General features: G+C 45.4%; 1 protein-coding gene across 6 annotated transcripts in view; it reads right to left on the bottom strand.

Annotated features, from left to right (window-relative positions):
• Positions 1-26,709, bottom strand: part of NOD1 (nucleotide binding oligomerization domain containing 1) — a 175,566-nt gene that overhangs the window by 96,895 nt on the left and 51,962 nt on the right. For 5 of the 6 annotated variants that reach the window (XM_063922337.1, XM_063922338.1, XM_063922335.1 and 2 more), the window contains exon 3: positions 10,773-10,947. The exons of the other annotated variant lie outside the window; for it this stretch is intronic. In XM_063922337.1, coding sequence (XP_063778407.1) covers positions 10,773-10,947 — 175 coding nt within the window. The remainder of the gene's footprint in view (positions 1-10,772; positions 10,948-26,709) is intronic. 6 annotated transcript variants of the gene reach the window in all.

The raw sequence follows: 26,709 nt of genomic DNA, 5'->3' as shown, positions 1-26,709 counted from the left end.
ATATTCAACCAAATCAATAAAGAACTCAAATTACTGTTTTTATAAACTGCAGGCAGAGGTGGTAGTTTACACTGATGTTGGAAAACTAGAAGGCATTAAAACGTTCTCTGGTTAAGTCTTATCGGCCTAATTCATCTGACCGCTGTTGTGCGAAATCGCAAAGCTGCTGATAATCAAACAACTCCACATGCGTACGGATCGCAATGCGCAGGCGCAAGGCCAAACTACGAAAAAATCCTGCGTCTTTTTTGATCGCTAGGCGGACGTAGATTGATTGACAGGAAGCAAACGTTTGGGGGTGGTAACTGGCTGTTTTCTGGGAATGTCAGGAAAAAAGCGGCTATTCCCAAGCGTTTTCAGGGAGGTATGCAACGTCAGCTCGGCCCGATCAGCCTGTTTTATTCGCACTGTAGGAGTAAGTCCTGGGCTACGTGCAGACTGGAAAAAACACTTAATGGTGAGTAAGTTGTGAACGGGTTTGCAGATGACCGGCGTTTGCAAAGCTTTTCGCACGGCGTATGCAGGGGGGCGGATTTTCACTCTGGCTAGGCGGAGACTATCCGATCGCAAAACTTTGCAAATTCGCAGAGGTGCGATCTATTACACATACCGTGTTGTATTAGCACATTGGGGTGTCGGGGTAAAACCTGGTGTGCCCAGCTGCCTCAGAGGTCTTCAGTCTGCCATGGGGGGCAAGACGCATTCTATCCATGCAGTACTTCAATGACCAGTAGACGGGAGGAGCTGAGCAGGAGCAACCAAAATTGATTACTCCAACGCTTGAGGAAGCTGGGCGGCAGTACACAAAGAGGTGCTGCTAAAAAGAGGTAGGCCCTAAGCCTAAGGTAAGTAAAGCATCAAAATGGGAAGGGGGGCACACTTGGTATCTCTCCGACATCACAAACCGCATGCAATCTGCATTTACAGGGTTTTTAAACAGCAGCTATACCTTTGGGTTTTTTTAAACGGCAGCTATACCTTTGGGTTTGTATGGCTGAACAGCTAGCAATGGGCCTAATTCTGAGTTGATCGCAGCAGCAAATTTGTTAGCAGTTGGGCAAAACCATGTGCATTGCAGGGGGGACAGGTATAACATGTTCAGAGAGAGTTAGTTTTGGGTGGAGTGTATTCAAACTGAAATCTAAATTGCAGTGTAAAAATAAAGCAGCCAGTATTTACCCTGCACAGAAACAAAATAACCCACCCAAATCTAACTCTCTCTACAAATGTTATATCTGCCCCCCCTGCAGTGCACATGGTTGCCCAATCGCTAACAAACTTGCTGCTGCGATCAACTCAGAATTACCCCCAATATGCAGTATGTCAAGCCACCGTCAAATACGATTTTTGTAAATATAGCTCATAAGATTTAACCAAGAATAAAAATAAATTCACACCAACTAAGAACAGTGGTAAAACATTAAAGCATGGCTAACTGTACCTAACATTTAACCTTTTGGATTTTTTTGTTCTCAATCTAAGTAAATCGTGTTGTTAATTGTCCTAATTCAGGTTTTTCTGACCCTGTACCCTTGGAATTTTACATTTTCTTTTTACTAAATTTCCAGTGTAAATCTATTGTGCTGTAACTTGCCACCCAGATACCGCTTTCAAAATGCTGGACAATACACTGGAGAAATTCTTGCTGTGTACAAGCTTGACTATATAAACATAAGTTCAACGACTATTTGTAGTGTGTGTTGATCGTGGCTTGTGTATGATGTATTGTGTGGTGCAGTCTTACTGGGGCAGAGAGGGGAGAAGGATGGAAGTCACATGGGGGCATTTTAGAGTCTTTGTTCAGCTATAGATTTGCCACATAGAAACAGAAATTCAATTATTTCCCATAAAAGTCAAATGGGTGATTCAAACCAGTGTTAAATGTGAAGGTACTATATACGGGTGTGGATCATTAGATCGACAGTGTCTAGGTCGACAATGTTTAGGTTGACTACTATAGGTCGACAGTCACTTGGTCGACAGGGTTTGAAGGTCGACAGGGTTTGTAGGTCGACAGGTCAAAAGGTCGACATGAGTTTGTCATGTTTTTTTGGTGTCGTTTTCTCTGTATAGTGACGAGAACCCCAATTAGTGCACGCTTCGTTCGCCATGCTTCGGGCATGGTGCCTTCGCTCCGCTACCGCTGTGCTCGACACAGGTTACTATTCCCAATCGTAGTCCGCGTGGATCGTTAAGTATGAAAAAGTTCAAAAAAAAGATTTATTTTTTTTTTAAACTCATGTCGACCTTTTGACCTGTCGGCCTAGAAACCCTGTCGACCCTACTGTCGACCTAGACACTGTCGATCTTCAGACCAGATCCTACTATATGCACACATACAAAGAAAATGGTTCAGGGTGAAAAAAAGTTTGGGAACCCCAGGCTTAGAAGACATGCTGTTGCCATGTTCGAATGTGACATATTGGCCCTCATTCCGAGTTGATCGGTCGCAAGGCGAATTTAGCAGAGTTACACACGCTAAGCCTACGCCTACTGGGAGTGTATCTTAGCATCTTAAAATTGCGACCGATGTATTCGCAATATTGCGATCACAAACTACTTAGCAGTTTTAGAGTAGCTCCACACTTACTCTGCCAGTGCGATCAGTTCAGTGCTTGTCGTTCCTGGTTTGACGTCACAAACACACCCAGCGTTCGCCCAACCACTCCCCCGTTTCTCCGGCCACTCCTGCGTTTTTTCCGGAAACGGTAGCGTTTTCAGCCACACGCCCATAAAACGCCGTGTTTCCGCCCGGTAACACCCATTTCCTGTCAATCACATTACGATCGCCGGAGCGAGGAAAAAGCCGTGAGTAAAAATACTATCTTCATAGCAAAGATACTTGGCGCAGTCGCAGTGCGAATATTGCGCATGCGCACTATGCGGAATTTCACTGCGATGCGATGAAAAATACAGAGCGAACGACTCGGAATGAGGGCCATTAACCAATCACCAAGGGGGAGATTAAGCAGTGAAAAGAGTGGAGAAGTGAGCCAGTGGAGAAGTTGCCCATGGCAAACAATCAGCATTAAAGTAACATTTATCATTTGCATACTATAAAACTATATGTAGCAGCTACTCGGATGCCATGGGCAACTTTTCCACTGGCTCACTTTTTCACCCTTTTCACTGCTTAGTACATCTCCCCCTAAGGTCTGATTCTGCTGACTTTGGCCAAGTTTAGCTTATCCATAAATGCACCAAAGTCTGATCTGTCTCCCACCCAGTGTATAAAGTCTTTTGGTTTTCATAGTATGAATTAGGGATGGGCTTTTCACCTTTACATATCCACTTGATATCAGTTTCGGTATGTATCAATATTAGCCAAAGTTATATAGCTAAAACTGTATATACATTAATTGACATCCTAATAAAGGGTTGCTTGCTGGAATTTCAACATAAAAAATGTAAATACATTTATATATGTAGATAACTAACACCACCATTCAAACAATAATTGTCCTGCATCTGAAACCTCATCTATTATTTAATCCTACTAAATGTCACAAGTCCCTACCTCCCCTTACAGTTTCTACTGATTCCCAGACAAACAGCATCTTCTTCCCACACGCTGTTTGGAAGCACTGGACTGTATTCTCTTTTCAGAGTCAATAACCCCACCCCATCCCCTGATCTCATATCGGGGGAGGGGGATAAGAGAAAGATGAAGGACAGAGATGAAAGAGGGGAGGGCAATAGAGAAGAGAGAGAGATGGTGCAGGGGAACAGAGATGAGGGAGGGGAACAGATATGTGTATGAGAGAAACAGAGAAAAGAGACAGATTTGAGAGAAAAAGAATGGGGAAATAGATGCGTGAGAGAGAAAGAGAGAGAGAGAAAAAATGAGGTGTCTAGAAACTGTGCCCGAGGAGACGGACAACTTCGAGAGAAGGATTTTAAACATATCAGTGGCGCACGCAGGGGGGGTTTCCGAGTACCTGGAAACCCCCCCTGATGAGCCAAGTTTTCTTTTTGAGACGGAGACAGCTGTGTCTCCGTCTCAGCAAAATAGTCGCGACCGCGATCGCGGGTGCGGAGCTGCAGCAAACACAGAGAGCTAAGTATGCAGCTCTCTGCTAACAGTCACGGGGGCCGGGGGCTCCTTCCCTCCTCACACGTCCGCTCCTCTGCTCCCAGCCCACTGTGTACTGTATACAGTATGTAAGTGTTAAATCTTTGTTTCTGTGTGTATTTGTATGGTATGTACAGTATGTATGTGGGTTTGTTTGTGCCTGTGTATGTACTGTACGTACGTACGTATGTATGTATGTATGTATGTATGTGTGTTTCATTATATGTTTGTGTATGTTTATGTGTGTGTTTTATATATATATATATATATATATATACACACACACACACACACACACACACACACACACACACACATATGCAGTTCAGATATGCGACTGGCACTATCGTGACTTAATCTGCAGCAAAATAGATCCAGTAGACGGCGGTGCTTACTATTTTCAAACTGTTTTCAAAGATACAAAAAAACAACCATACATGTTCTTACCTCTATAGGCTAACATCCAGTGATCTCTATGCCGCTGTCCCTGCAAACGCCGTCCACTCACGATGACGTCAGAGATCACTGGGTGTTATCCTATAAAGGTAAGAACATGTATGGTTGTTTTTTTGTATGAAAACGGTTTGAAAATAAACTGAAACGTTGGAGTAAGCACCGCCGTCTACTGGATTTATTTTGCTGTAAATTACGTCCCGAGAGTGCCACCCGCATAGCTGAACTGTATTCTAGCCGACACCTGGGTATTTATTTATGTATGGATGGAGTGCAGATTGTCCGGGACTATATGTCCCGGACAATCTGCACATGTCACTTTGGAAACTGACACTGCGGTGTGCAGTGTTCAGCACTATGACACCTTATTCATTCCTATGAAGAAGATAGTCGAAACAGCTGTCGGAATGTTAAGTATCAATTGATTTATTCTATATGCTACCATCAACATGTGTGCCATATGCTTGCTACCTTTCAAAATTTCTGTTTCATTCTACAAACAGTAAAAAGCACTTTTTTTCAATCAAGCAGTGTGCTGGTTTATCTGGGTATAATCCCTCTGGTGGTTATTCTTGGAACTTTTCTATATTATTACACTGACCGAGCACCGGCATTCAATACAAATGAAAGTGAGAAGCGGCTTCTTCTGTGGATATATATATATATATATATATATAATGAATGGCACTCCTGACTAATACTGCAGAGTCAGATAATATGTATGGAGACAGAACGGCACTCATAGAGACCGGTAAACCATAGTAAATCGGTACAGGACACTGTAGCTGTTTGACAACGTTTCAGAGTTACTGTAGACTCTGAAATGTCGACAAACAGCTACAGCGTCCTGTGCCGATTTTCTATGGTTTACCAGTCTCTATGAGTGCCGTTCTGTCTCCATATATATTTATGTGTGTGTGTATATATATGTATATATATGTGTATGTATGTATATATATATATATATATATATATATATATATTACACATACATGCACATATACATACACACCCACCCACGGAAACCCCCCTTGCTAGATCCTGCGTTTGCCCCTGCAGATAATGGCGAGATTCACACCAGCTCACATTTACAAGGCAAACCAAGCTAATCAGCTTGAAAACGCAGCAATGGTTGAACAATATTACTTAACCAAGTAAGAAAAAACAGTACTTAACTAAGAGCAAAGCAGTACTGAACTAAAGAATCCCTGCAGGAACACGAAGCGCTGGGCTGGCGCCCAGCATCCTCTACGGACTACGAGAAAAGGATTTACCGGTAGGTAATTAAAATCCTATTTTCTCTTATGTCCTAGAAGATGCTGGGGTCCACATTAGTACCATGGGGATGTACCAAAGCTCCCAGAACGGGAGGGAGAGCGCGGAGGCTCCTGCAGAACTGATTGACCAAACTTAAGGTCCTCAGAGGCCAAAGTATCGAACTTGTAGAACTTAGCGAACATGTTCGACCCTGACCAAGCAGCCGCTTGGCAAAGTTGTAAAGCCGAGACACCCCGGGCAGTTGCCCAGGAAGAACCCACCTTACGAGTAGAGTGGGCCTTAACCGATTTTGGACACGGCAATCCTGCCGTAGAATATGCATGCTGGATAGTGAACCTGATCCAGCGAGAAATAGTCTGCTTAGAAGCTGGACACCCAAGTTTCTTGGGATCATACAGGACAAACAGAGAGTCCGATCTTCTGTGACGAGAGGTTCTCTTCACATAAATCTTCAAAGCCCTCACAACATCCAGGGACTATGAGGGAATTGAGGAGTCAGTAGCCACTGGCACCACAATAGGTTGGTTGATATGAAAAGCCGTCACAACCTTTGGAAGAAACTGCTGACGCGTCCTGAGCTCAGCTCTATCTTCATGGAAAATTAAGTAGGGGCTCTTGCAGGACAAAGCCCCCAATTCAGACACACGCCTAGCAGTAGCTAAGGCCAACAATGTGACAGCCTTCCACGTGAGAAACTTGACCTCAACCTCCTGTAGAGGCTCGAACCAATCCGATTGGAGGAACTGTAACACTATGTTAAGATTCCAGGGTGCCGTAGAAGGCAAAAAGGGAGGCTGGATGTGTAGAACCCCTTTCAAGAAAGTCTGAACCTCAGGGAGGGAAGCCAGTTGTTTCTGGAAGAAAATGGACAAGGCCGAAATCTGGACCTTAATGGATCCCAAACGCAGGCCATATCAACAATGGCTTGCAGGAAGAGGAGAAACCGCCCAAGTTGAAACTCCACCGTAGGAAACTTCTTGGTTTCACACCAAGACACATATTTTTTCCAAATGCGATGGTAATGTTTAGACGTTACTTCTTTCCTAACCTGTATCAGGGTAGGAATAACCTTGGTCGGAATGCCCTTCCGATCTAATATCTGGCGTTCAACCTCCATGCCTTCAAATGTAGCCGCGGTAAGTCTTGATAAGCGAACAGCCCCTGTTGCAACAGGTCCTCCCGAAGAGGAAGAGGCCTCGGATCGTCCAGCAGTAGATCCAGAAGATCCGCGTACCAAGCCCTTCTTGGCCAGTCCGGAGCAATGAGGATTGCCTGAACTCTTGTTCTCCTTATGAGCTTTAGAATCCTTGGAATGAGTGCAAGTGGAGGAAACACGTACACTGACTGGAACACCCACAGAGTCACCAGGGCGTCCACCGCCACTGCTTGCGGGTCTCTTGACTTGGAACAGTACCTCCAAAGCTTTTTGTTGAGACGGGAGGCCATCATGTCTATTTGAGGTACACCCCAAAGATTTGTCACCTCCATGAACACCCCCGGATGGAGGCCCCACTCTCCTGGATGGAGAAGACTTGGATTCTATGGATAGAAGTGACATTGAACTGTTTTTTGTGTAAAATACAGGATTCTGCGGGTTTCATGGTGGAGTGCATGAAGGACCTGGGTACGCTGAATGCAAGGATATCTTCCATGGCTGTCTCAGCTCGCAGGGGACTCTGGCTACGCCAATGGTCTGCAGATGCGGAATCCAGGAGAAGTGTGGAGAACCTACCCTTCACAGGTCAGGCTCTATTTGGGGAAGCGTTGGATGCGTGGATTTCCACGGCAACCGCAGGTAAGTCACCTTTTCTTCCCTCAGCTACTCCGTCTACGAAGAAGCCCTATTCTTCACCTACATGAGTTTCAGTCTCAGTATGAACTACCCTAGTAGAGATCTGAGAGATCATTCCCTTAATAGAAGTCAGCCATTCTGGCTCAGTAATAGGAATCTGAGACAAGGCGGTACATTCCTGGGTACATGGAATGGATCCCTCTGGAGAGGAAACGTCCTCTGCAGCATAAGACACAGAGTCCCTGGACATGGCTATGTGAGAAAACATACACCCACACTCACACAGGAAAATGTCAGACACAGTTTCGCCCCAAGTATGCCACAGAGAAACACAGAGCTTGGAGCCAGCACACACAGCGCTTCCCTAGGTAGATATAATACAACTACCTGGTGCTGACTGTGTACCCTAATAGACTACACAGTAATTACACAGCCTTACCCCCCCTTCTACAACCCCCTGGTACAGCACAGGATAGCTAGAGTTGCGTGGAGGGACAGCACTCCCTGTCAGCGTCTCTGTAGTTGGATCTGCAGGCAGGAAAATGGCGCTGAACGCTGCTGGGTCCGCTCTGAGGAGAAGCTCCGCCCCCTGAACATGGCGCTGCTTCCCGCTCTTCAATTCTTTATACTGGCCTGAGGATTTCTGCTGGCAGTGAAACCGAGGTCCCTGACAGACTTGCTGACCAGTGTAGGGCATCGGCTGGCTTAGGGCGCCCCTCACAGCGCCGCACTATGTACCGCTGAGCCTCCGGAGCGCAGTTAATACTGCGCTCCCACCCTGTTGCCGCCATCTTCACACCGGCTCCCCGCTTGCTGAGGGGGCCGGTGACTCACTCGCCACCGGAATTCTTCTGGCTCTGTTAGGGGGTGGCGGCATGCTGCGGGAGTGGTCGCCTGGGGCGGCTAACGATCATCGCCCTCAGGAGCTAATGTCCTGTCAGCGGAGACAGTGGCTCAAAACCCCTCAGGGCGGACACTACTCCCCCCCTAAGTCCCACGAAGCAGGGAGGCTGTTGCCAGCAGCCTCTCTGTGCCTAACTCTAATAAAAACAACAAAACTAGAAAAACTCCTAGCTCCCCTAGCTGTGACCGGCTCCTCCGGGCACATTTTCTAAACTGAGTCTGGTAGGAGGGGCATAGAAGGAGGAGCCAGCCCACACTGTTAAACTCTTAAAGTGCCCATGGCTCCTGGTGGACCCGTCTATACCCCATGGTACTAATGTGGACCCCAGCAACCTCTAGGACGTAAGAGAAAGAGGATTTCTTAGTATCAGTAAAGTAAGTCTCCTCTGTAGGCTCAGGTACCTTATCAGTAATGTGCAAAATGTCCCTAATAGCCTCAATCATAAGATGCACCCCTTTAGCAAGGTATGCATCTCCCCCCAGCATATCCCCACCACCGTCCCCTGTATCAGAGTCATTATCCGTGTCAACTTGCATTATCTGGGCAAGAGCACGCTTCTTAGGGTAATTAATTGGGGTCTTTGAAGAGGTAGTGGGAGCTGAATACGACAAAACTTCAACAGACTTTTTCAAAACCTGTGTGTCAGTCTCATTTTGAGCTATCCGAGATGAAATCTGGGATATCATTCCCCTAATAGAATATCCACCCATGGGGGCTCGGATTCAGAAGGCTGAGACAGTATATTACAGTCCTGAGTACAAGGAATAGACTCTTCAGGCGAAGATACACACTCTACAACACAGGATACAGAGTTCTTAGACATGTTTATGTGAGCTATACACACACACACACACACACACACACACACACACACACACACACACACACACACACACACACACACACACAGGAAAATGCAGACACAGTTTCCCCCAGAGTACCTTCAGAGAGTCACAGAGTATAAGGAGCCAGCCTCACAGCACCCCAGTAGGCAGTTTATTCAGTAAACAGCCGGCACTTCCTGAATACCCTTAATAGATTAAACAGTTAATATCTCACCCCCACCCCCACCCCCACCCGTCTATAACACCCTGGTACCGCAGAGGTATGCTGGAGTTATGTGGAGGGCAGCGCTCCCTGTCAGCGTCTCTTCATTGTGATCTGCAGGGAGAAAATGGCGCTGGTGAGTGCTGGATCCGCTCTGAGGAAGAAGCTCCGCCCCCTGTAATGGTGCCTCTTCCCGCACTTAGAGATTATACTGGCCTGAGGTAAATCTACAGCAAACAGTGGGTTAGACCTTGTAAGTTATACTTGACCAGTGTAGGGTATTGCGTTGGCCCAGGGCGCCCCTCACAGCGCCGCATTATAGTACCGCTGAGTCCTCCAGAGTGCAGCCTGTCAGTGCTGCGCTCCTACCCTTGTGCCACCATGTCACGCCGGTGACCCGCTTACCGGGGCCACGGCGTCATACTCACCACTCCATCTTCTGGCTCTGTTAAGGGGTGGCGGCATGCTGCGGGAGTGAGCGGTCGCCTCGTGGGCTAGCGATCAGCACCCTCAGGAGCTCAGTGTCCTGTCAGCGGAGATACTACCCCCCTAAGTCCCACGAAGCAGGGAGGTTGTTGCCAGCAACCTCCCTGTACCTAACTCTTTTAAAAAATAATAAAACTAGAAAAACTCCTAGGAGTTTCCCTAGCTGTGACCGGCTCCACCGGGCACATTTTCTAAACTGAGTCTGGTAGAGGGGCATAGAGGGAGGAGCCAGCCCACACTATTAAACTATTAAAGTGCCCATGGCTCCCAAGGGACCCGTCTATACCCCATGGTACTAATGTGGACCTCAGCATCCTCTTGGACGTAAGAGAAACATAAGGCATCCATACACTGTGCAACTACTGTAGTCTGTAACCCATTAATGTGTTTTTTGTTTGTTGTTTCCTATGGACGGTGCTAAGGAACTTTGTGATACCACATAAATAAAAAAGTAATATAGGGTGCCCTGGGACAGATGGGGGAGGAGGGGGGATTTATGAGAGGGTACTCAAAAATGAAAAGCCTAATCAAGTGGTACGCGAGAGAAAAAAGGTTGGGAACCGTTGCTGTAGAGTATAAAACCAAGCAAGCTGCAACAAATTTCTTGTATTACTTTGTTGATCCGATATGCTAAAAATAAAAATCACAGCCCAGTTTCAGCGGCCTCGCAGTACATACTAAGAAGCGTATCTATAGATGATAAGTTTACTTTGGCTAGTAAAGAAATAAGGTATTCATACCAGGGTCATTGTTTGCAATATGTATAGTCTTCATTTGTTCTGACGCTTGAAAATCGATTTCTTTCAACCAAGATTTCAAATCAAAATAAGCTTCAGGCACTTTCTGAAGTATATATATGATACACTCAGCAACCTCCTCTCCTTTACTCCCCACCAGATCCAGAATCTGACGAACCTGTAACAATGGTAAATATTTTAAATGACAACCATAGAAACATTGAATTTGACGGCAGATAAGAACCACTTGGCCCATCTAGTCTGCCCCTTTTTTATCCTTTGGGCAATCTCAACCCTTTTTGATCCTTAATTCTTTGTAAGGATATTCATATGCTTTGTTCTACAGTCTTAGCCTCTACCACCTCTGATGGGAGGCTATTCCACTTGTCCACTACCCTTTCTGTGAAGTAATTTTTCCTTAAATTGCCCCTGAACCTGCCTCCCTCCAGTTTCAGTGTATGTCCTCGAGTTCTAATACTCCTCTTCCTTTGAAGAATGTTTCCCTCCTGAATTTTGTTAAAACCCTTGGTATATTTGAAAGTTTCTATCATGTCCCCCCTTTCCCTTCTTTCCTACAAACTATACATGTTAAGATCTTTTAGCCTTTCCGGGTAAGTTTTGTGATGTAGGCCATGCACCATTTTAGTTGCCCTTCTTTGTACACTCTCTAATGTTTTTATATCCTTCTGGAGATATGGTCTACAGAACTGGACACAGTATCCAAGATGAGGCCGTACCAATAACCTATTCAGTGGCATTATTACTTCTTTTTTCCTGCTAGTAATTCCTCTCGCTATGCAACCAAGCATCTGACTTGCCTTTCTCATTGCTTTGTTGCATTGCTTTCCTGCCTTTAAGTCACTTGAAATAGTGACTCCTAAATCCCTTTTATCCTCAGTAGTTTCCATTATAGTACCCTTGATACTATATTTAGCCTTTGGGTTTTTGAGACCCAAGTGCATGATTTAGCATTTTTTAGCATTAAACTGTAGTTGCCATATTCTTGACCATTTCTCAAGCCTAGCTAGGTCATCAATCATTTGTTTTACCCCTCCGGGTGTGTCTACCCTGTTGCAAATCTTTGTATCATCTGCAAAAAGGCATACTTTCCCTTTAATACCATTTGCAATGTCACCAACAAAGATATTAAAGAGAACTGGTCCAAGTACAGATCCCTGGGGTACTCCACTGGTAACATTTCCTTCCAAAGATTGCATTCCATTTACTACAACTGTCTGTTTCCTATCCTGCACCCAGGTTCTTATCCATTTAACTGTTTTATAATCCACCCCCACACTTTCAAGTTTATTTAGCAGTCTGCGATGTGGGACAGTGTCAAATGCCTTACTAAAGTCTAGATATGCTACATCTACAGCTCCCCCTTAATCTATTATTTTCATCACAGAGTCAAAAAAGTCAGTAAGATTTGTTTGGTATGAACTCCCACCAGTAAATCCATGCTGTTTTGGATCCTGTAAGTTGTTTGATTTAAGATATTCCACAACTCTTTCTTTTATTGTTTTTCCATTACTTTTCCTACTACTGATGTAAGGCTTACTGGTCTATGGTTACTTGCTTCTTTCTTGCTTCCACTTTTGTACAGTGGAACTACATTCGCTCTTTTCCAGTCCTGTATTTAGTGACTGGTTAAATAATTATATTAATGGTGCCACCAGCACATCTTTTAGCTCTTTTAGTATCCTTGGGTGTATCCCATCTGGCCCCATTGATTTATCCACTTTTAGGTTTGAAAGTTCTGTTAGGACCTTCTCTGTAAATGTAGTTTCATCTACCTTATTTTTAAGAATGTCCTTGCAGCTTAACTGTAGCCCCTTCCCTTCTCCTTCTGTAGTAAATGCTGAGCAAAAATAATGATTTAGGTGATCTGCTATTGCCTTGTCTCCCTCCACCAAATTCTCACGCTCTGTCTTAAGTCTTATTATTCATCCATTTGATTTTCTCCTTTTATTTATATACTTAAAAAAAGTTGTGTCCCCTTTATCTACTGACTGGGCCATTTTCTCCTCAGCTTCTGCCTTTGCATGTCTGATCACTTTCTTAGCATCCTTCTGTCTGTCAAGATACACCTCTTTGTCGTTATTATTTTGAGTCTGTTTGTATTTCCTAAAAGCCATCTTTTTTTGCTTTCACACTAGTTGATACTTCTTTTGTGAACCACTCTGGCTTCCTTTTCCTGGTGCTTTTCCTAACCCTTTTGATACAAAGGTCTGTTGCCCTTAGTATCGCACTTTTCAGTTTTTCCCACCTCTCCTGCACTCCTTCCAAGTCCCTCCAGTCTGCCAATGAATCACTCAGCATTCCTAAAATCCAACACCTTTGTTTTTGTGTGACAGGAGTTGGATCCTGTCTTTATACTAAACTATACTGCTTGATGATCACTGGTTCCCAGGTGCTCACCCACATGACATGTCTGATATCCTGTCACCATTTGTGAGAATTAAATCTAATATTGAGTCTTTGCGAGTGGGCTCCCTCACCAATTGCTTGAGAGTTGCTCCCTGTAGACAAAATCACATACTGCATGTGGTTCATTTATATTGGTTTAGCATACAGAAAAGCATACTTACTGTACATAAACAAAACTATGAACTCTCAGGACATGGAACCACATCATTAAGAATTCTATATTTTGCATCTTCAAACGGGAGGAACTTTGTGAATTAGAGGTGTTCCTAGACAAATGTGGCTTGGCCAAAAGTGATTATGTACAGTAGCAGGAGTTTCATTTAAAGAAGACTTAAGAGCTGGAAAACACATAGATTTGGGAGAATGTACCTTATTTTTGGGGGCACTGTGCATCATTTTTTTCCAAGTAAAAACTGCTTGTTCCTTCCATGTGCTCAGGGGTAGTGCTGTGTGCATTGGTTTGTGTACATGGAATTCCGCCAAATAGCATATATTTATAGAGCAAAATTATTGCTATGAGTTTTAATGGGATGCATTTTAGTTAGGCTTTCTGCTCTTTGCCTACTGTAAGCAAAGCACCAATACGCAAAAGTGCCTACATAATAAAATCGACTGATGATAAAAAAATTATGTAATCACATTGGTATTTAATGACAGTTAATATGAGCTCTGACCCATCTCATCAGTGTCAGTGATATTATTTCTAGAGAGTTCCAACATAACACACATCTACAGTCTCCAAACACTTTTTCCGATACTTACTTATCATATACCTCCTCATGATGAAAACACAGACATTACCGAGAATCCACCAATAACAATATCTAATCAAATATCACAATATCCAATCAAATATCAAAATATCCAATCAAAAAAGTATAACAGTATAGAAGAAAGAAAAAGGCCCACATGGATGCACAAACCACTTACAGAAAGAAAAAAAACACTAGTGAGTAGAAAAAAATAGGATTTTAATACCTACCGGTAAATCCTTTTCTCCTAGTCCGTAGAGGATGCTGGGGACTCCAAAAGGACCATCGGGTATAGACGGGATCCGCAGGAGACATGGGCACACTATAAGACTTTGAATGGGTGTGATCTGGCTCCTCCCTCTATGCCCCTCCTCCAGACCTCAGTTATAGGAACTGTGCCCAGGGAGACGGACATTTCAAGGAAAAGGATTTTTGTTAAACTAAGGGTGAGACGCATACACAACACACCGTAAAACTGGATTACCAGGAATAGCAGATAACAGTATGAACGAAAGACAGCAACAAGCTGAACATAACCGATACACAACCTTCGTATAACCGAAAACAACAACTAACAATACAACTGCAAGTAACAGTCCGCACTGGGATGGGCGCCCAGCATCCTCTACGGACTAGGAGAAAAGGATTTACCGGTAGGTATTAAAATCCTATTTTCTCTTACGTCCTAGAGGATGCTGGGGACTCCAAAAGGACCATGGGGTCTATACCAAAGCTCCAGACTGGGCGGGAGAGTGCAGACGACTCTGCAGCACCGATTGAGCAAACATGAGGTCCTCATCAGCCAGGGTATCAAACTTGTAGAACTTAGCAAAAGTGTTTGAACCCGACCACGTAGCTGCTCGGCAAAGTTGAAGTGCCGAGATCCCTCGGGCAGCCGCCCAAGATGAGCCCACCTTTCTGGTAGAATGGGCCTTCACTGACTTCGGCAACGGCAATCCTGCTTGGAAGCAGGATTTCCAATCTTGTTGGAAGCATACAGGACAAACAGAGCCTCCGTTTTCCTAACAAGAGCCGTTCTGGTGACATAAATTTTCAAAGCTCTTACAACATCAAGAGATTTTGGCACCGTCACGGCCTCCGTAGCCACAAGCACCACAATAGGTTGATTTATGTGAAACGAAGAAACCACCTACGGCAGAAATTGTTGACGAGTCCTCAATTCCGCTCTATCCACATGGAAAATCAAATATGGGCTCTTGTGAGACAAAACTGCCAATTCCGACACCCGTCTGGCGGACGCCAAGGCCAAAAGCATGACCACCTTCCAAGTGAGAAATTTCAACTCCACCTTTCACAAAGGTTCAAATCAGTGAGACATAAGAAATTGTAACACCACGTCAAGATCCCACGGTGCCACGGGTGGCACAAATGGAGGATGGATATGCAGCACTCCCTTCACGAAAGTCTGAACTTCAGGAAGGGCGGCCAATTCTTTTTGAAAGAAAATAGATAAAGCCGAAATCTGCACTTTGATGGAACCCAATTTCAGGCCTGCATCCACGCCTGCCTGCAAAAAATGGAGGAAACGACCCAGCTGAAACTTTTCAGTAGGAGCTTTCTTGGCTTCGCACCACGACACATATTTTCTCCAAATACGGTGATAATGCTTCGCCATGACCTCCTTTCTAGCCTTAAGGAGAGTGGGGATGACTTCCCTGGGAATACCCTTTCGAGCTAGGCTTTGGCGTTCAACCTCCACGCCGTCAAACGCAGCCGCGGTAAGTCTTGAAATACGCATGGCCCCTGCAGTAACAGGTCCTCTCTGAGAGGAAGCGGCCAAGGATCTTCTATGAGCAATTCCTGAAGATCCGGATACCAGGCCCTCCGTGGCCAATCTGGAACGACGAGTACTGCCGGAACCCTCGTTCGTCTTATGATCCTCAACACTTTTGGAATGAGAGGAAGTGGAGGGAACACATATACCGACTGAAACACCCACGGAGTTACCAGGGTGTCCACTGCACTGGCTTGGGGGTCCCTCGACCTGGAACAATACCTCGGAAGCTTCTTTTAGAGGCGAGACGCCATCATGTCTATTTGAGGAATTCCCCAACGCCTTGTCACTTCTGCAAATACCTCTTGATGAAGAGCCCACTCTCCTGGATGAAGATCGTGTCTGCTGAGGAAGTCTGCTTCCCAGTTGTCCACGCCCAGAAGGAAGACTGCTGACAGAGCGCTCACGTACTTTTCCGCCCATCGAAGAACTCTTGTGGCCTCCATCATCGCCGCTCTGCTCTTTGTTCCGCCCTGGCGGTTTACGTACGCCACCGCTGTTACGTTGTCCGACTGAATCAGGACAGGTAGACCTCGAAGAAGGAGTTCCGCTTGCAGAAGGCCGTTGTAAATGGCTCTTAATTCCAGAACGTTTATGTGGAGACAAGTTTCCTGGCTTGACCATTTTCCATGGAAACTTCTTCCTTGTGTGACTGCTCCCCAGCCTCGGAGACTTGCATCCGTGGTCAGCAGGATCCAATCCTGGATCCCGAACCTGCGTCCCTCTAGAAGGTGAGAACTTTGCAGCCACCACAGGAGAGATATTCTGGTCCTGGAAGACAGACTTATTTTCCGGTGCATGTGCAGGTGAGACCCAGACCATGTGTCCAGCAGGTCCCACTGAAACACCCGGGCATGAAACCTGCCAAACGGAATGGCTTCGTAAGCCGCAACCATTTTCCCTAGCACTCGAGTGCATTGATGAATCGACACTCTTGCCGGTTTCAGAATCTCCTTGACCATGCATTGGATTTCCAGAGCTTTTTCTACTGGAAGAAACACTCTCTGCAGTTCCGTGTCCAGGATCATGCCCAAGAAAGGCAGCCGAGTTGTCGGAATCAACTGAGACTTTGGCAAATTCAGAATCCAACCATGATGTTGCAGAACCGTCAGGGAGAGTTCCACATTTCTTAGCAACTGCTCCTTTGATCTCGCCTTTATCAGGAGATCGTCCAAATACGGGATAATTGCTTGCGTAGGAGTACCATCATTTCCGCCATCACTTTGGTGAAGACCCTCGGGGGCCGTGGAAAGCCCAAACGGCAACGTCTGAAATTGGTAATGATAATCCTGCACCGCAAATCTCAGGAAAGCTTGATGTGGAGGATATATCGGGACGTGTAAGTAGGCATCTTTTATGTCGACTGACGCCATAAAATCACCCCTTCTAGACTGGAGATCACTGCTCGAAGAGATTCCATCTTGAACTTGAAAGTTTTCAAATACAGATTAAGGGATTTTAGGTTCAGGATCGGTCTAACCGAGCCGTCCGGCTTTGGCACGACAAAGAGGCTCGAATAAAACCCTTCTCCCCGTTGGGACTGGGGTACCAGGACAATGACACTCTGTTGACACAGCTTTTGTATCGCAGCACTCACTACTTCCCTTTCTGGGATAGAAACTGGCAAGGCTGATTTGAAAAATCGGTAGGGGGCACCTCCTGAAACTCCAGTTTGTACCCTTGGGACACTATGTCTAACACCCAAGGATCTAGGCCCGAGTGAAACCAGACCTGACTGAAGAGTCAGAGACGCGCCCCCACCGGCACGGACTCCCGTAGGGGAGCCCCAGCGTCATGCGGTGGACTTGGCAAATGCCGGGGAGGACTTTTGGTCCTGGGAGCCTGACACAGCAGGCGACCTTTTTCCCCTTCCTCTACCTTTTGAAGCAAGGAAGGACGAGCCTCTTCCTTTTTTGTACTTATTAGGCCGAAAGGACTGCATCTGATAATGGGGTGCCTTTTTCTGTTGTGCTGGAACATAAGGAAGAAAAGATGACTTACCCGCTGTAGCGGTAGACACCAGGTCAGCGAGGCCATCACCAAACAAGACACTACCTTTATACGGGACAGCTTAAATAGCTTTCTTGGAGTCGGCATCAGCATTCCATTGATGAATCCACAGCGCCCTCGTGGCCGAGACTGGTATGGCATTGGCCCTTGATCCCAAGAGGCCAATATCCCTCGCCGCATCCTTTAGGAAAGCTGCATCGTCCCTGATATAACCGAGAGTCAAAAGAATGTTATCCCTATCCAGGGTATCCATGTCAGATGCCAAATTATCAGCCCACTTAGCTAAAGCACTACTCACCCATGCCGACGCCACGGCAGGTCTGAGGAGTGCACCCGTAGTGACATAAATGGCCTTTAATGTCGTTTCCTGCTTACGATCCGCAGGGTCCTTGAGGGCAGCAGTGTCGGGAGACGGAAGCACCACCGTCTTGGACAGCCGTGACAGAGCTTTGTCCACATTTGGAGATGACTCCCACTTTTCCCTGTCGTCCGAGGGGAGAGGATATGCCATAAAAATTCTCTTGGGAACCTGCCACCTTTTGTCAGGCGATTCCCAAGCCTTTTCACATAGAGCGTTCAGTTCATGAGAGGGGGGAAACATCACCTCAGGATTCTTTCCCTTATACAAACAAACCCTTGTATCAGGGACAGCAGGTACTTCAGAAATATGTAAAACATCTTTAATAGCCACAATCATGTACTGAATACTCTTAACCAATTTTGGATGTAAACTGGCCTCACTATAGTCGACACTGGAGTCAGAGTCCGTGTCGGTATCCGTATTAGCTATTTGGGTAAATGGATGCTTTTGTGACCCTGAGGGGACCTGTACCTGGGACAAGGCATCCTCCATGGATTTTCTCCACGTTTGTGTCTGAGAATCAGATTTATCCAGCCTTTTAGACAATAACGCCACATTTGCATTCAATGTACTCAACATATTTACCCAATCAGCAGTCGGCGGTGCCGACAGAGTCACTCCCGAATCCTTCTCTGCGCCCCCAGTAACTTCCTCCGGGGAAGAGCACTCAGCCTCAGACATGTCGACACACCGTACCGACACGCACACACTCACACTGGCTATAGGGGACAGACCCACAGGGAAGCCTGTTAGAGATACACAGAGGGAGTTTACCAGCTCACACCCCAGCGCCCATATAATACTGAGAAAGAATATATGATGTCTGCGCTATTATAATAGCACCAAATTACTGTGCCCCCGCCACCCCCCCCGTTTTGCTCCCTGCACTTGATCAGGAAAGTGGAGGTCCGGGTCAGCATCTCTGCAAGTCTGTGAAGAGAGAAAATGGCGCTGGTAAGCTGTGAGGGTTAAGCCACGCCCCCTCCCGGCGCGCTGTCGTCCCGCTCGATTTTGAATATTTATACTGGCGGATGCTCATATTTAGTGCCTAGGCACTTATAATATAACTTTTATAGCCAGTCTGACTTTCAGTAACATGCTGCCCAGGGCGCCCCCCCTGCGCCCTGCACCCTGTAAGTGCCGTTGGAAGTATGTGTGGGAGCATGGCGCGCAGTGCGACCGCTGCGCTGTACCTCTTACTGAAGTCTTCTGTTCTTCTATATACTCACCCGGCTTCTTTCTTCTGGCTGCTGTGAGGGGGTTGACGGCGCGGCTCCTGGAACAAGCAGCTAGGCGGACCAAGTGATCGAACCCTCTGGAGCTAATGGTGTCCAGTAGCCTAAGAAGCAGAGCCTTTAACTCAGAAGAAGTAGATCTGACTTCTCTCCCCTCACTCCCACGAAGCAGGGAGCCTGTAGCCAGCAGGTCTCCCTGAAAATAAAAAACCTAACATAAAGTCTTTTCAGAGAAACTCAGGAGAGCTCTCCTAGTGTGTGTCCAGTCTCTCTGGGCACAGAATCTAACTGAGGTCTGGAGGAGGGGCATAGAGGGAGGAGCCAGTTCACACCCATTCAAAGTCTTATAGTGTGCCCATGTCTCCTGCGGATCCCGTCTATACCCCATGGTCCTTTTGGAGTCCCCAGCATCCTCTAGGACGTAAGAGAAATTTAAGACATCCCAAAGGTACAATAGTAAAGATGAAAAGGCTTGAAAAAGACCATGTAATGGTTGAAACATGCTGGTGGAGGAGCAGCTGTAGCATACTACCATCATATGTGGACAGGGCTGAGATTCCTGCTGGTTGGTGTATCCTGGTTCTAACATCTACAGTATAACCTCTGCTGTTATTGAGGCTTTTGTCTCACAACAAATTGGTAAGAGTCTATTCTGCATATTTTTTGAGAGGTTAATTTTCACCACTTGTATAATTTTATCCATTAAAACAGGTTTACGCTATGATTTTTTTTTCTTCTCTCTTTTTCTTATAACACTCTATTGGGAGCAAGTCTTCCTTAAACAAAGAGTTGGGGCTCTAAAAGGACATGTGGGTGATATAGATCTGTCCAAGCAGACTGAAATAGCAATAACTTTGAATGTATAGGAACATCAGGAGGACTGAGAGGTTTCTATTCAGATGAACTACCATCAGTCACTTCATTAAAAGAGACGTACTTGACTTCCGATGGGCGGGCCATCCAGCATGGCTGCTTTTTAATACAGCTCCTGCCCTGTAGCTTCGGATCTACCTCCATCCACTTTGGATTCGGGACATCGAGGTTCTCAAACTCCTAACTGTACTTGCCTGACTGTGGGGATACGTTAGAGGGTACTATTACCGCTGGGGCATCAGTATAACCCCCGGAGTCCGGACCTCAACTTGGATGGCCTACATGAACGCTGAACTCAGTTTGGCGTGATATATCCGCAGCGGCTACTGGAGAGCTCTCACCCGCTCTGGTTAACCCCCTCTGCCTGTGACGAACCTACCGTGCAGACCGGCTGGAGTATAAGGCGCCTGTGGCCGAACAGTGCCGTCTCTGCGGAGCCATTCTTACCAAGTGAGCGGAGTGGTAACCGCCGGCGGCGGTGGACGACTCGACTTGGAGCCGCATTGAGGACTGACCCCCGGGAGATCTGTGCTGTGGCCTGGGGCGAAAGAGGCACTGGGTATTCCCCTGAAAGCCATTCCTGTTGCTGCCGCACTGAGGGGAGGACCGGTATTACCGCGCTTAGGAGGGGACCAGTGAAGGCCACGCTAAAGGGAGGACCAGAGGCTACCGCACTGTAATAGAGGTCCTGCGGCTGCTGTGCTAAGGAGGGGGTCAGCAGCTACCACACTGTGGAGAAGCCCAGCGGCTACCACACTAAAAGGAGATCCAGCGGTTGCCATACTAAGTAGAGGGCCAACTGTTGCCGCGCTGAAGAGAGAGCCAGCAGCTGCTGCACTGAACCCACTGAGCTGTTGGACATTACAGTGGCTGCACAGAAGGACGGTCTCAGTGCTTAACGTTAATATTGTACATACATCTCAAGGTGAGCCCCCCCAGCTGCGGATCTGACCTCTTCGGCACTACCTGGAGGAGCCTCTTCACCGGTGCTGAGCGGGAAACTACCAACGAAGCCAAAGCCACGTGGATACACAGTTCCCTGAGCTCCTGACCCAATACAGGCTACACTCCATTGTATGCACCCAGAGCTGTGTGATACTGTGAGATCTCCCTGCACACATTCTCCCTCCCTGAGGATTACTGTCTTCCCTGCTGATCTTATCCTTCTCTGCCCTACTTGCTCTATTTCTAGGCTTTCTCCCACTATTTTCTAACCTTAGCACTCATCTCTCCTACGTCTTGTAATGCCTCCATCATTCTTTTCCTGAATTATCCCCCTGCAACTATCTTTCTTCAGTTTACTATATTCTCTTTTAGCTTTGGGATCTCTGGTGGCTGTTTGTTTTTCACCACAGTGAGATTACAGCCACACGGCACTAGATTCCCTATTACGTTCTATTGAATGTGCCTATAATCTCTGTTAATTACAGACTGTAGAGGTCCTGAATACACTGATTAGTGTTTCTATAGCGACTAGCTACCCTTACATCACTTTCAGTGTATTGACTTGGACGCTGTTGCAGGAGTAGGTGTGCTAGCAGATTGGATTCTAGAGTTACACTATTTGCAGAATTAAAATATACCTGCAGTGCTGGACTATTGTTCCTGCGATTTCCTATTTCAGTTGAGATTAAACGGGCTATGATGCTATAACTTCTCTAACTGACCTGTAGTTATGGACTTTTCTTAAATGATTTATACATTGCTTATTACAAGTGAAAACCTTGTTCTAACCACAATCTCTATATATGTGGAATTAGGAAGGTACTTTGCACATCTCTTGTGGTTTACCTTCTCCTGTTTTATAACTCACTTTTATTATTAATACAGGTTGTATCTCTTTATATTACTATATGAGACTTAGGTTCCATATTACGGTTTAGCATTCTTCACCTACCCTCATATAAATATTGATGGTACAAATGCACAAATATTGCAACACATAAAGATTCACTCCATACTTTCAGTGTCACGTTCATTGACGGTCAAAGTGTGGGGATACTCTCCCTGGAATCTACTAAAGAAAATTGTATTGGAGATGTGTTTTGTTTGTTTGTTTTTCTCTTGCATTATACTATTTCTGTACCACCTACAAGTAGCACTTGACGGTGTTTCATAGGTAGTCATTACTACAGGTGCACACTACAAACATTGAATTGCCCCGTAATACTCTCTAACGGTTAACGCAGTGAATACCATATATAGGAAATTGTCCTATAGAGGTGAATACGTATTTGTCACACTTGTGGTTATAAGTTCTTATACCGGTCTGTGAGTACTACTACAGATATGTGATTTATACCTTATACATAAGGGTCCAGTAGATATGTTACTGTGAGATTACTTAATATATTATTTTTGAGATACTGATTGTGGGATTGTCATTGTTGTTACGAGGTATCCACTACAAATGGGTCCATCATGGTATGGACAGATTTCTGGAGAGGCCTCATAGCTCGGTCCCCAACATGCTCTCTACCACTAACAAATCAGGAAATAAACGTCAGAATAATCTGAAATCCAATATGATGCATCCCCCATCCCCCCCAACCACATCCTCGGGTGCGGTGGACACTGACCTTCAGATAGAAAACGAGATTTGGAAACCTGTCCACTGTGCAGAGGCAGCCTGAGAAAAACCAATTGATCTGAAGTGTCACCAACACTTCCAAAACCATGTACAAACACAATTGATCAATGCAGATTCCCCTGGCGCTTGATTGATTCCCCTGGAACACTGGATTTGGAATCAAGTAAAACAAAGCGGATGTCTTCCACACCAATCCTTGAAGAGAACAGACAACACACCTCATAGGGCAATATTAGGGAGGCCAATCCCGGGATCGGCGGGATCCCGGGATTTGGGCCCAAAAATGCCGGGATTTAAATCCCGGGATTGGAGCATCCAATCCCGGGATTCACGGGATTACACTGCGCATGTGCGGGAGGGAGGGTGTGTAAGTAACACTACTTACAATTAGGCGGGCGGCAGCCATAGACAAACGCTGAACGCGGCGGCACTTCAAATGTGGCGCCGGCCGCCAGCCAATCAGAGCTGGCGGACCGGCAGCCAATCAGGGAACCTGCCGCAGCAGCCAATCAGGAGCAACTGCTGCGGCCGCTTCCCTGATTGGCTGCCAGTCCGCCAGCTCTGGTTGGCTGGCGGCCGGCGCTTCATTTGAAATGCCGCCGCGTTCAGTGTGTCATGGCTGCCGCCCACCTAATAGTAAGTGATATTACAGATACCCTCCCTCCGTGCAGTGCTAATAGCCTCCCTCACGTGCCGCTACCAACCCTCCCCGCTACCTACACCCTCCCGCATCGCTAACTACACCCTCCCGCACCGCTACCAACATCGTCCTGCCCAGCTACCTACACCTTCCCGCACCGCTACCTACATCCTCCCGCCCAGCTACCTACACCCTCCCGCACCGCTATCTACATCCTCCCGCCCAGCTACCTACACCCTCCCGCACTGCTACCTACACCCTCCCTCCCTTCCGCGACGCTACCTACACCATCCCGCACTGCTACCTACCCTCCAGCGCTGCTCCCTACACCCTTCTTAACTGATCCCTACTGCAATCCCGGGATTGAAAACACAGCCCGGGATTGGCTTCCCTAGGCAATATATTCTGTTTCTTTACAGATAATATAACAATGAGAATGAGGACTCCTACCCTACGTGTGAAATAGACAAAACAACTTTTGGTTTTGAGAGGGTAAATCCTACCTTGGATTCATCACACACTCAGTCCTCAAATAAAACAGAACTGTCCGGAAATAGCGTAATACAGTTTAATACAAACAATAAAACATAGACAATGGCAGAAGTACTGGACTCTCACCCGATGAGTGGTCTACTAAGAGTTTTAGCAGACAAAAGAGCATAGATGTCAAATATCAGGCGTCCCTGTAAGCTCCAAATCCCACTGGTTGGAATCAGCACTCCTGCCCCCAGCCTCCTTTCCAACGCGTTTCAATACACATGGTATCTTTGTCAAGGCATGTGGAGGTAGTGCCTCATAGGGTATTTATACCCTGACCAATTTCAGTAAAGATATGCCTATTTCCAGACATGGACTACTGTCAGCTAAAATAACCTATATTAAAAGTTTTAAAGTCTGATTCGTATAGTGGCCACTCCATTACTTCCACAAAGTCCAGCTATTCATCTCGATGTATTGCAGCTGTTTGGAGCCGCGAGCGGTGGAGTAAGCGTGTTACTGCCTACTTCCGCCGGAAGTGACAGTTTGCGTTCCACCGATAGCTGGAGCGGGACCCGAACTTCCTGTCCACATCAGAGATGACGTGACCGTTTTCTTCCAATCTATTACAGATCACTGGGTCAGTTCATATGCGGAAGTGGATGCGGGTCACCGTGCATTCCATTTCAATTATGGATCGCTTCATATTAGAGATATAGTTGCGGCCACTCGGATCGGATCCAAAATAAACAGAATTCCTATCAAGAAATGAGAACAGTTGAAACATAATAAACACAACATATATAAATCAAAGAAACCATTTTACCTCAAAATCTTTGTTAAGACCTACAGGAATTAGAGTTTTGTACCTATAAATTAAACTCATTTCCTCTCTTGCCAATTTAGTTGCCATATCAGTCTCCCTGGGGTTAAGGGTAACTTTCTTGAGGCCATAGAAATTCTTTATTTTGGATACATCGCAATCATGAAAACTCTTAAAATGTGCAGATAGGGCATGTGTGTCTAAACCTTTTTTCACATTCCTTAAAATGCTCTCCTATTCTGGTTTTCAGTGATCTACTAGTTCTACCAATGTAAAACTTCCCGCATGCACATTCTATCCCATATATAACGTTCTGTGTATGGCATGTAATGAAATCTTTAATTACCAAAAATTTATTTTTGATCATAACTTTAACCTCCTTTTTTCCAAATGTGCTTGGTATACATTTGCATCCCATACACGAACCACACCTATGGAAACCCAACGAAATTATGTTCTTATTTTGTGGTGCAGCAAAGTAGAAACTTTTCACTAGTTTCTGTTTGATATTGGATGCTTTTCTAAAAATGCAGACAGGGCAGTCAGGCAGTTCTTTTCCTATAACAGGATCCTTTTTAATAATGCCCCAATGTTTAGTAAAAATCTTTGTGACTAAGTTATGTTGGGATGAGTAGTCAGATATGAATGCCCATTTGAATTTATCTTTCTCAGGGGATTCTTTCCTTTTAAAAAGACCCTAGAACGTTCAACCATTAGTGTAGAGATACAAGAATTTTTTGGTTGAAGGTGTCAGCTTTATTCTGAACAATAATTTTTGTATCTTTAAAGATGAATTTTATGTTCAGAAGAGAGGTACTGCGATAGGCACCAGGTTCGCCCCGAGTTATGCAAACATCTTTATGGAGTTATGGGAGGAGGAGGTTATATGGAACCATAACCCCTTCAGGGCAAACCTGGTGTCCTGGCATCGATATATCGACAACATGTTTTTTGTGTGGCGAGGAGATAAGAGGATCTTTGGAGGAATTTTGTGGGTAGCTTAATTCTAACAACAGGAATATTGTTCTTTCCTTCAATATTAGTTCCTCTAGTAATGATTTTTAGATTTAACTATATACAATGAAGAGACCTCGCTTAAAACCAAGAATTTTGTTAAACCTACTGACTCCAGAGCATACATTGACAAGCAAAGTTGCCATCACAGAAAATGGTTAACACAGTCCCTGTGGGACAGTTTAAAAGGATTAGAAGGAATTGTACCGACCACGACATGTTTTTAACACCAACAAAGGAATTAAAGCTGCGCTTTATTTCAAGTGGCTATGATGAGGACGAGGTAGAAAAGGCTCTGGAATCTGTATCAAGAATAGACCGTATGGATCTATTAAAAAAAACTCAAAAAAGGAAAAAATCTCCTGAGAAAGATCAATTCAAATGGGCATTCATATCTGACTACTCATCCCAACATAACTTGGTCACAAAGATTCTTACTAAACATTGGGGCATTATTAAAAAGGATCCTGTGATAGGAAAAGAACTGCCTGACCGCCCTGTCTGCATTTTTAGAAAAGCATCCAATATCAAACAGAAACTAGTGAAAAGTTTCTACTCTGCTGCACCACAAAATAAGAACATAATTTCATCGGGTTTCCATAGGTGTGGTTCGTGTATGGGGTGCAAATGTATACCAAATACATTTGGAAAAAAGGAGGTTAAAGTTATGATCAACAATAAATTTTTGGTAATGAAAGATTTCATTTCATGCTATACACAGAATGTTATATATGGGATAGAATGTGCATGCGGGAAGTTTTACATTGGTAGAACTAGTAGATCACTGAAAACCAGAATAGGAGAGCATTTAAGGTATGTGAAAAAAAGGTTTAGACACACATGCCCTATCTGCACATTTTAAGAGTTTTCATGATTGCGATCTATTCAAAATAAAGAATTTCTATGGCCTCAAGAAAATTACCATTAACCCCAGGGAGACTAA

This window comes from Pseudophryne corroboree, chromosome 5, assembly GCF_028390025.1.
Source record: "Pseudophryne corroboree isolate aPseCor3 chromosome 5, aPseCor3.hap2, whole genome shotgun sequence".
Lineage (NCBI taxonomy): Eukaryota > Metazoa > Chordata > Amphibia > Anura > Myobatrachidae > Pseudophryne > Pseudophryne corroboree.
Note: the sequence above shows the minus strand (reverse complement) of the source record. Positions and strands in the feature narration are given on the sequence as shown.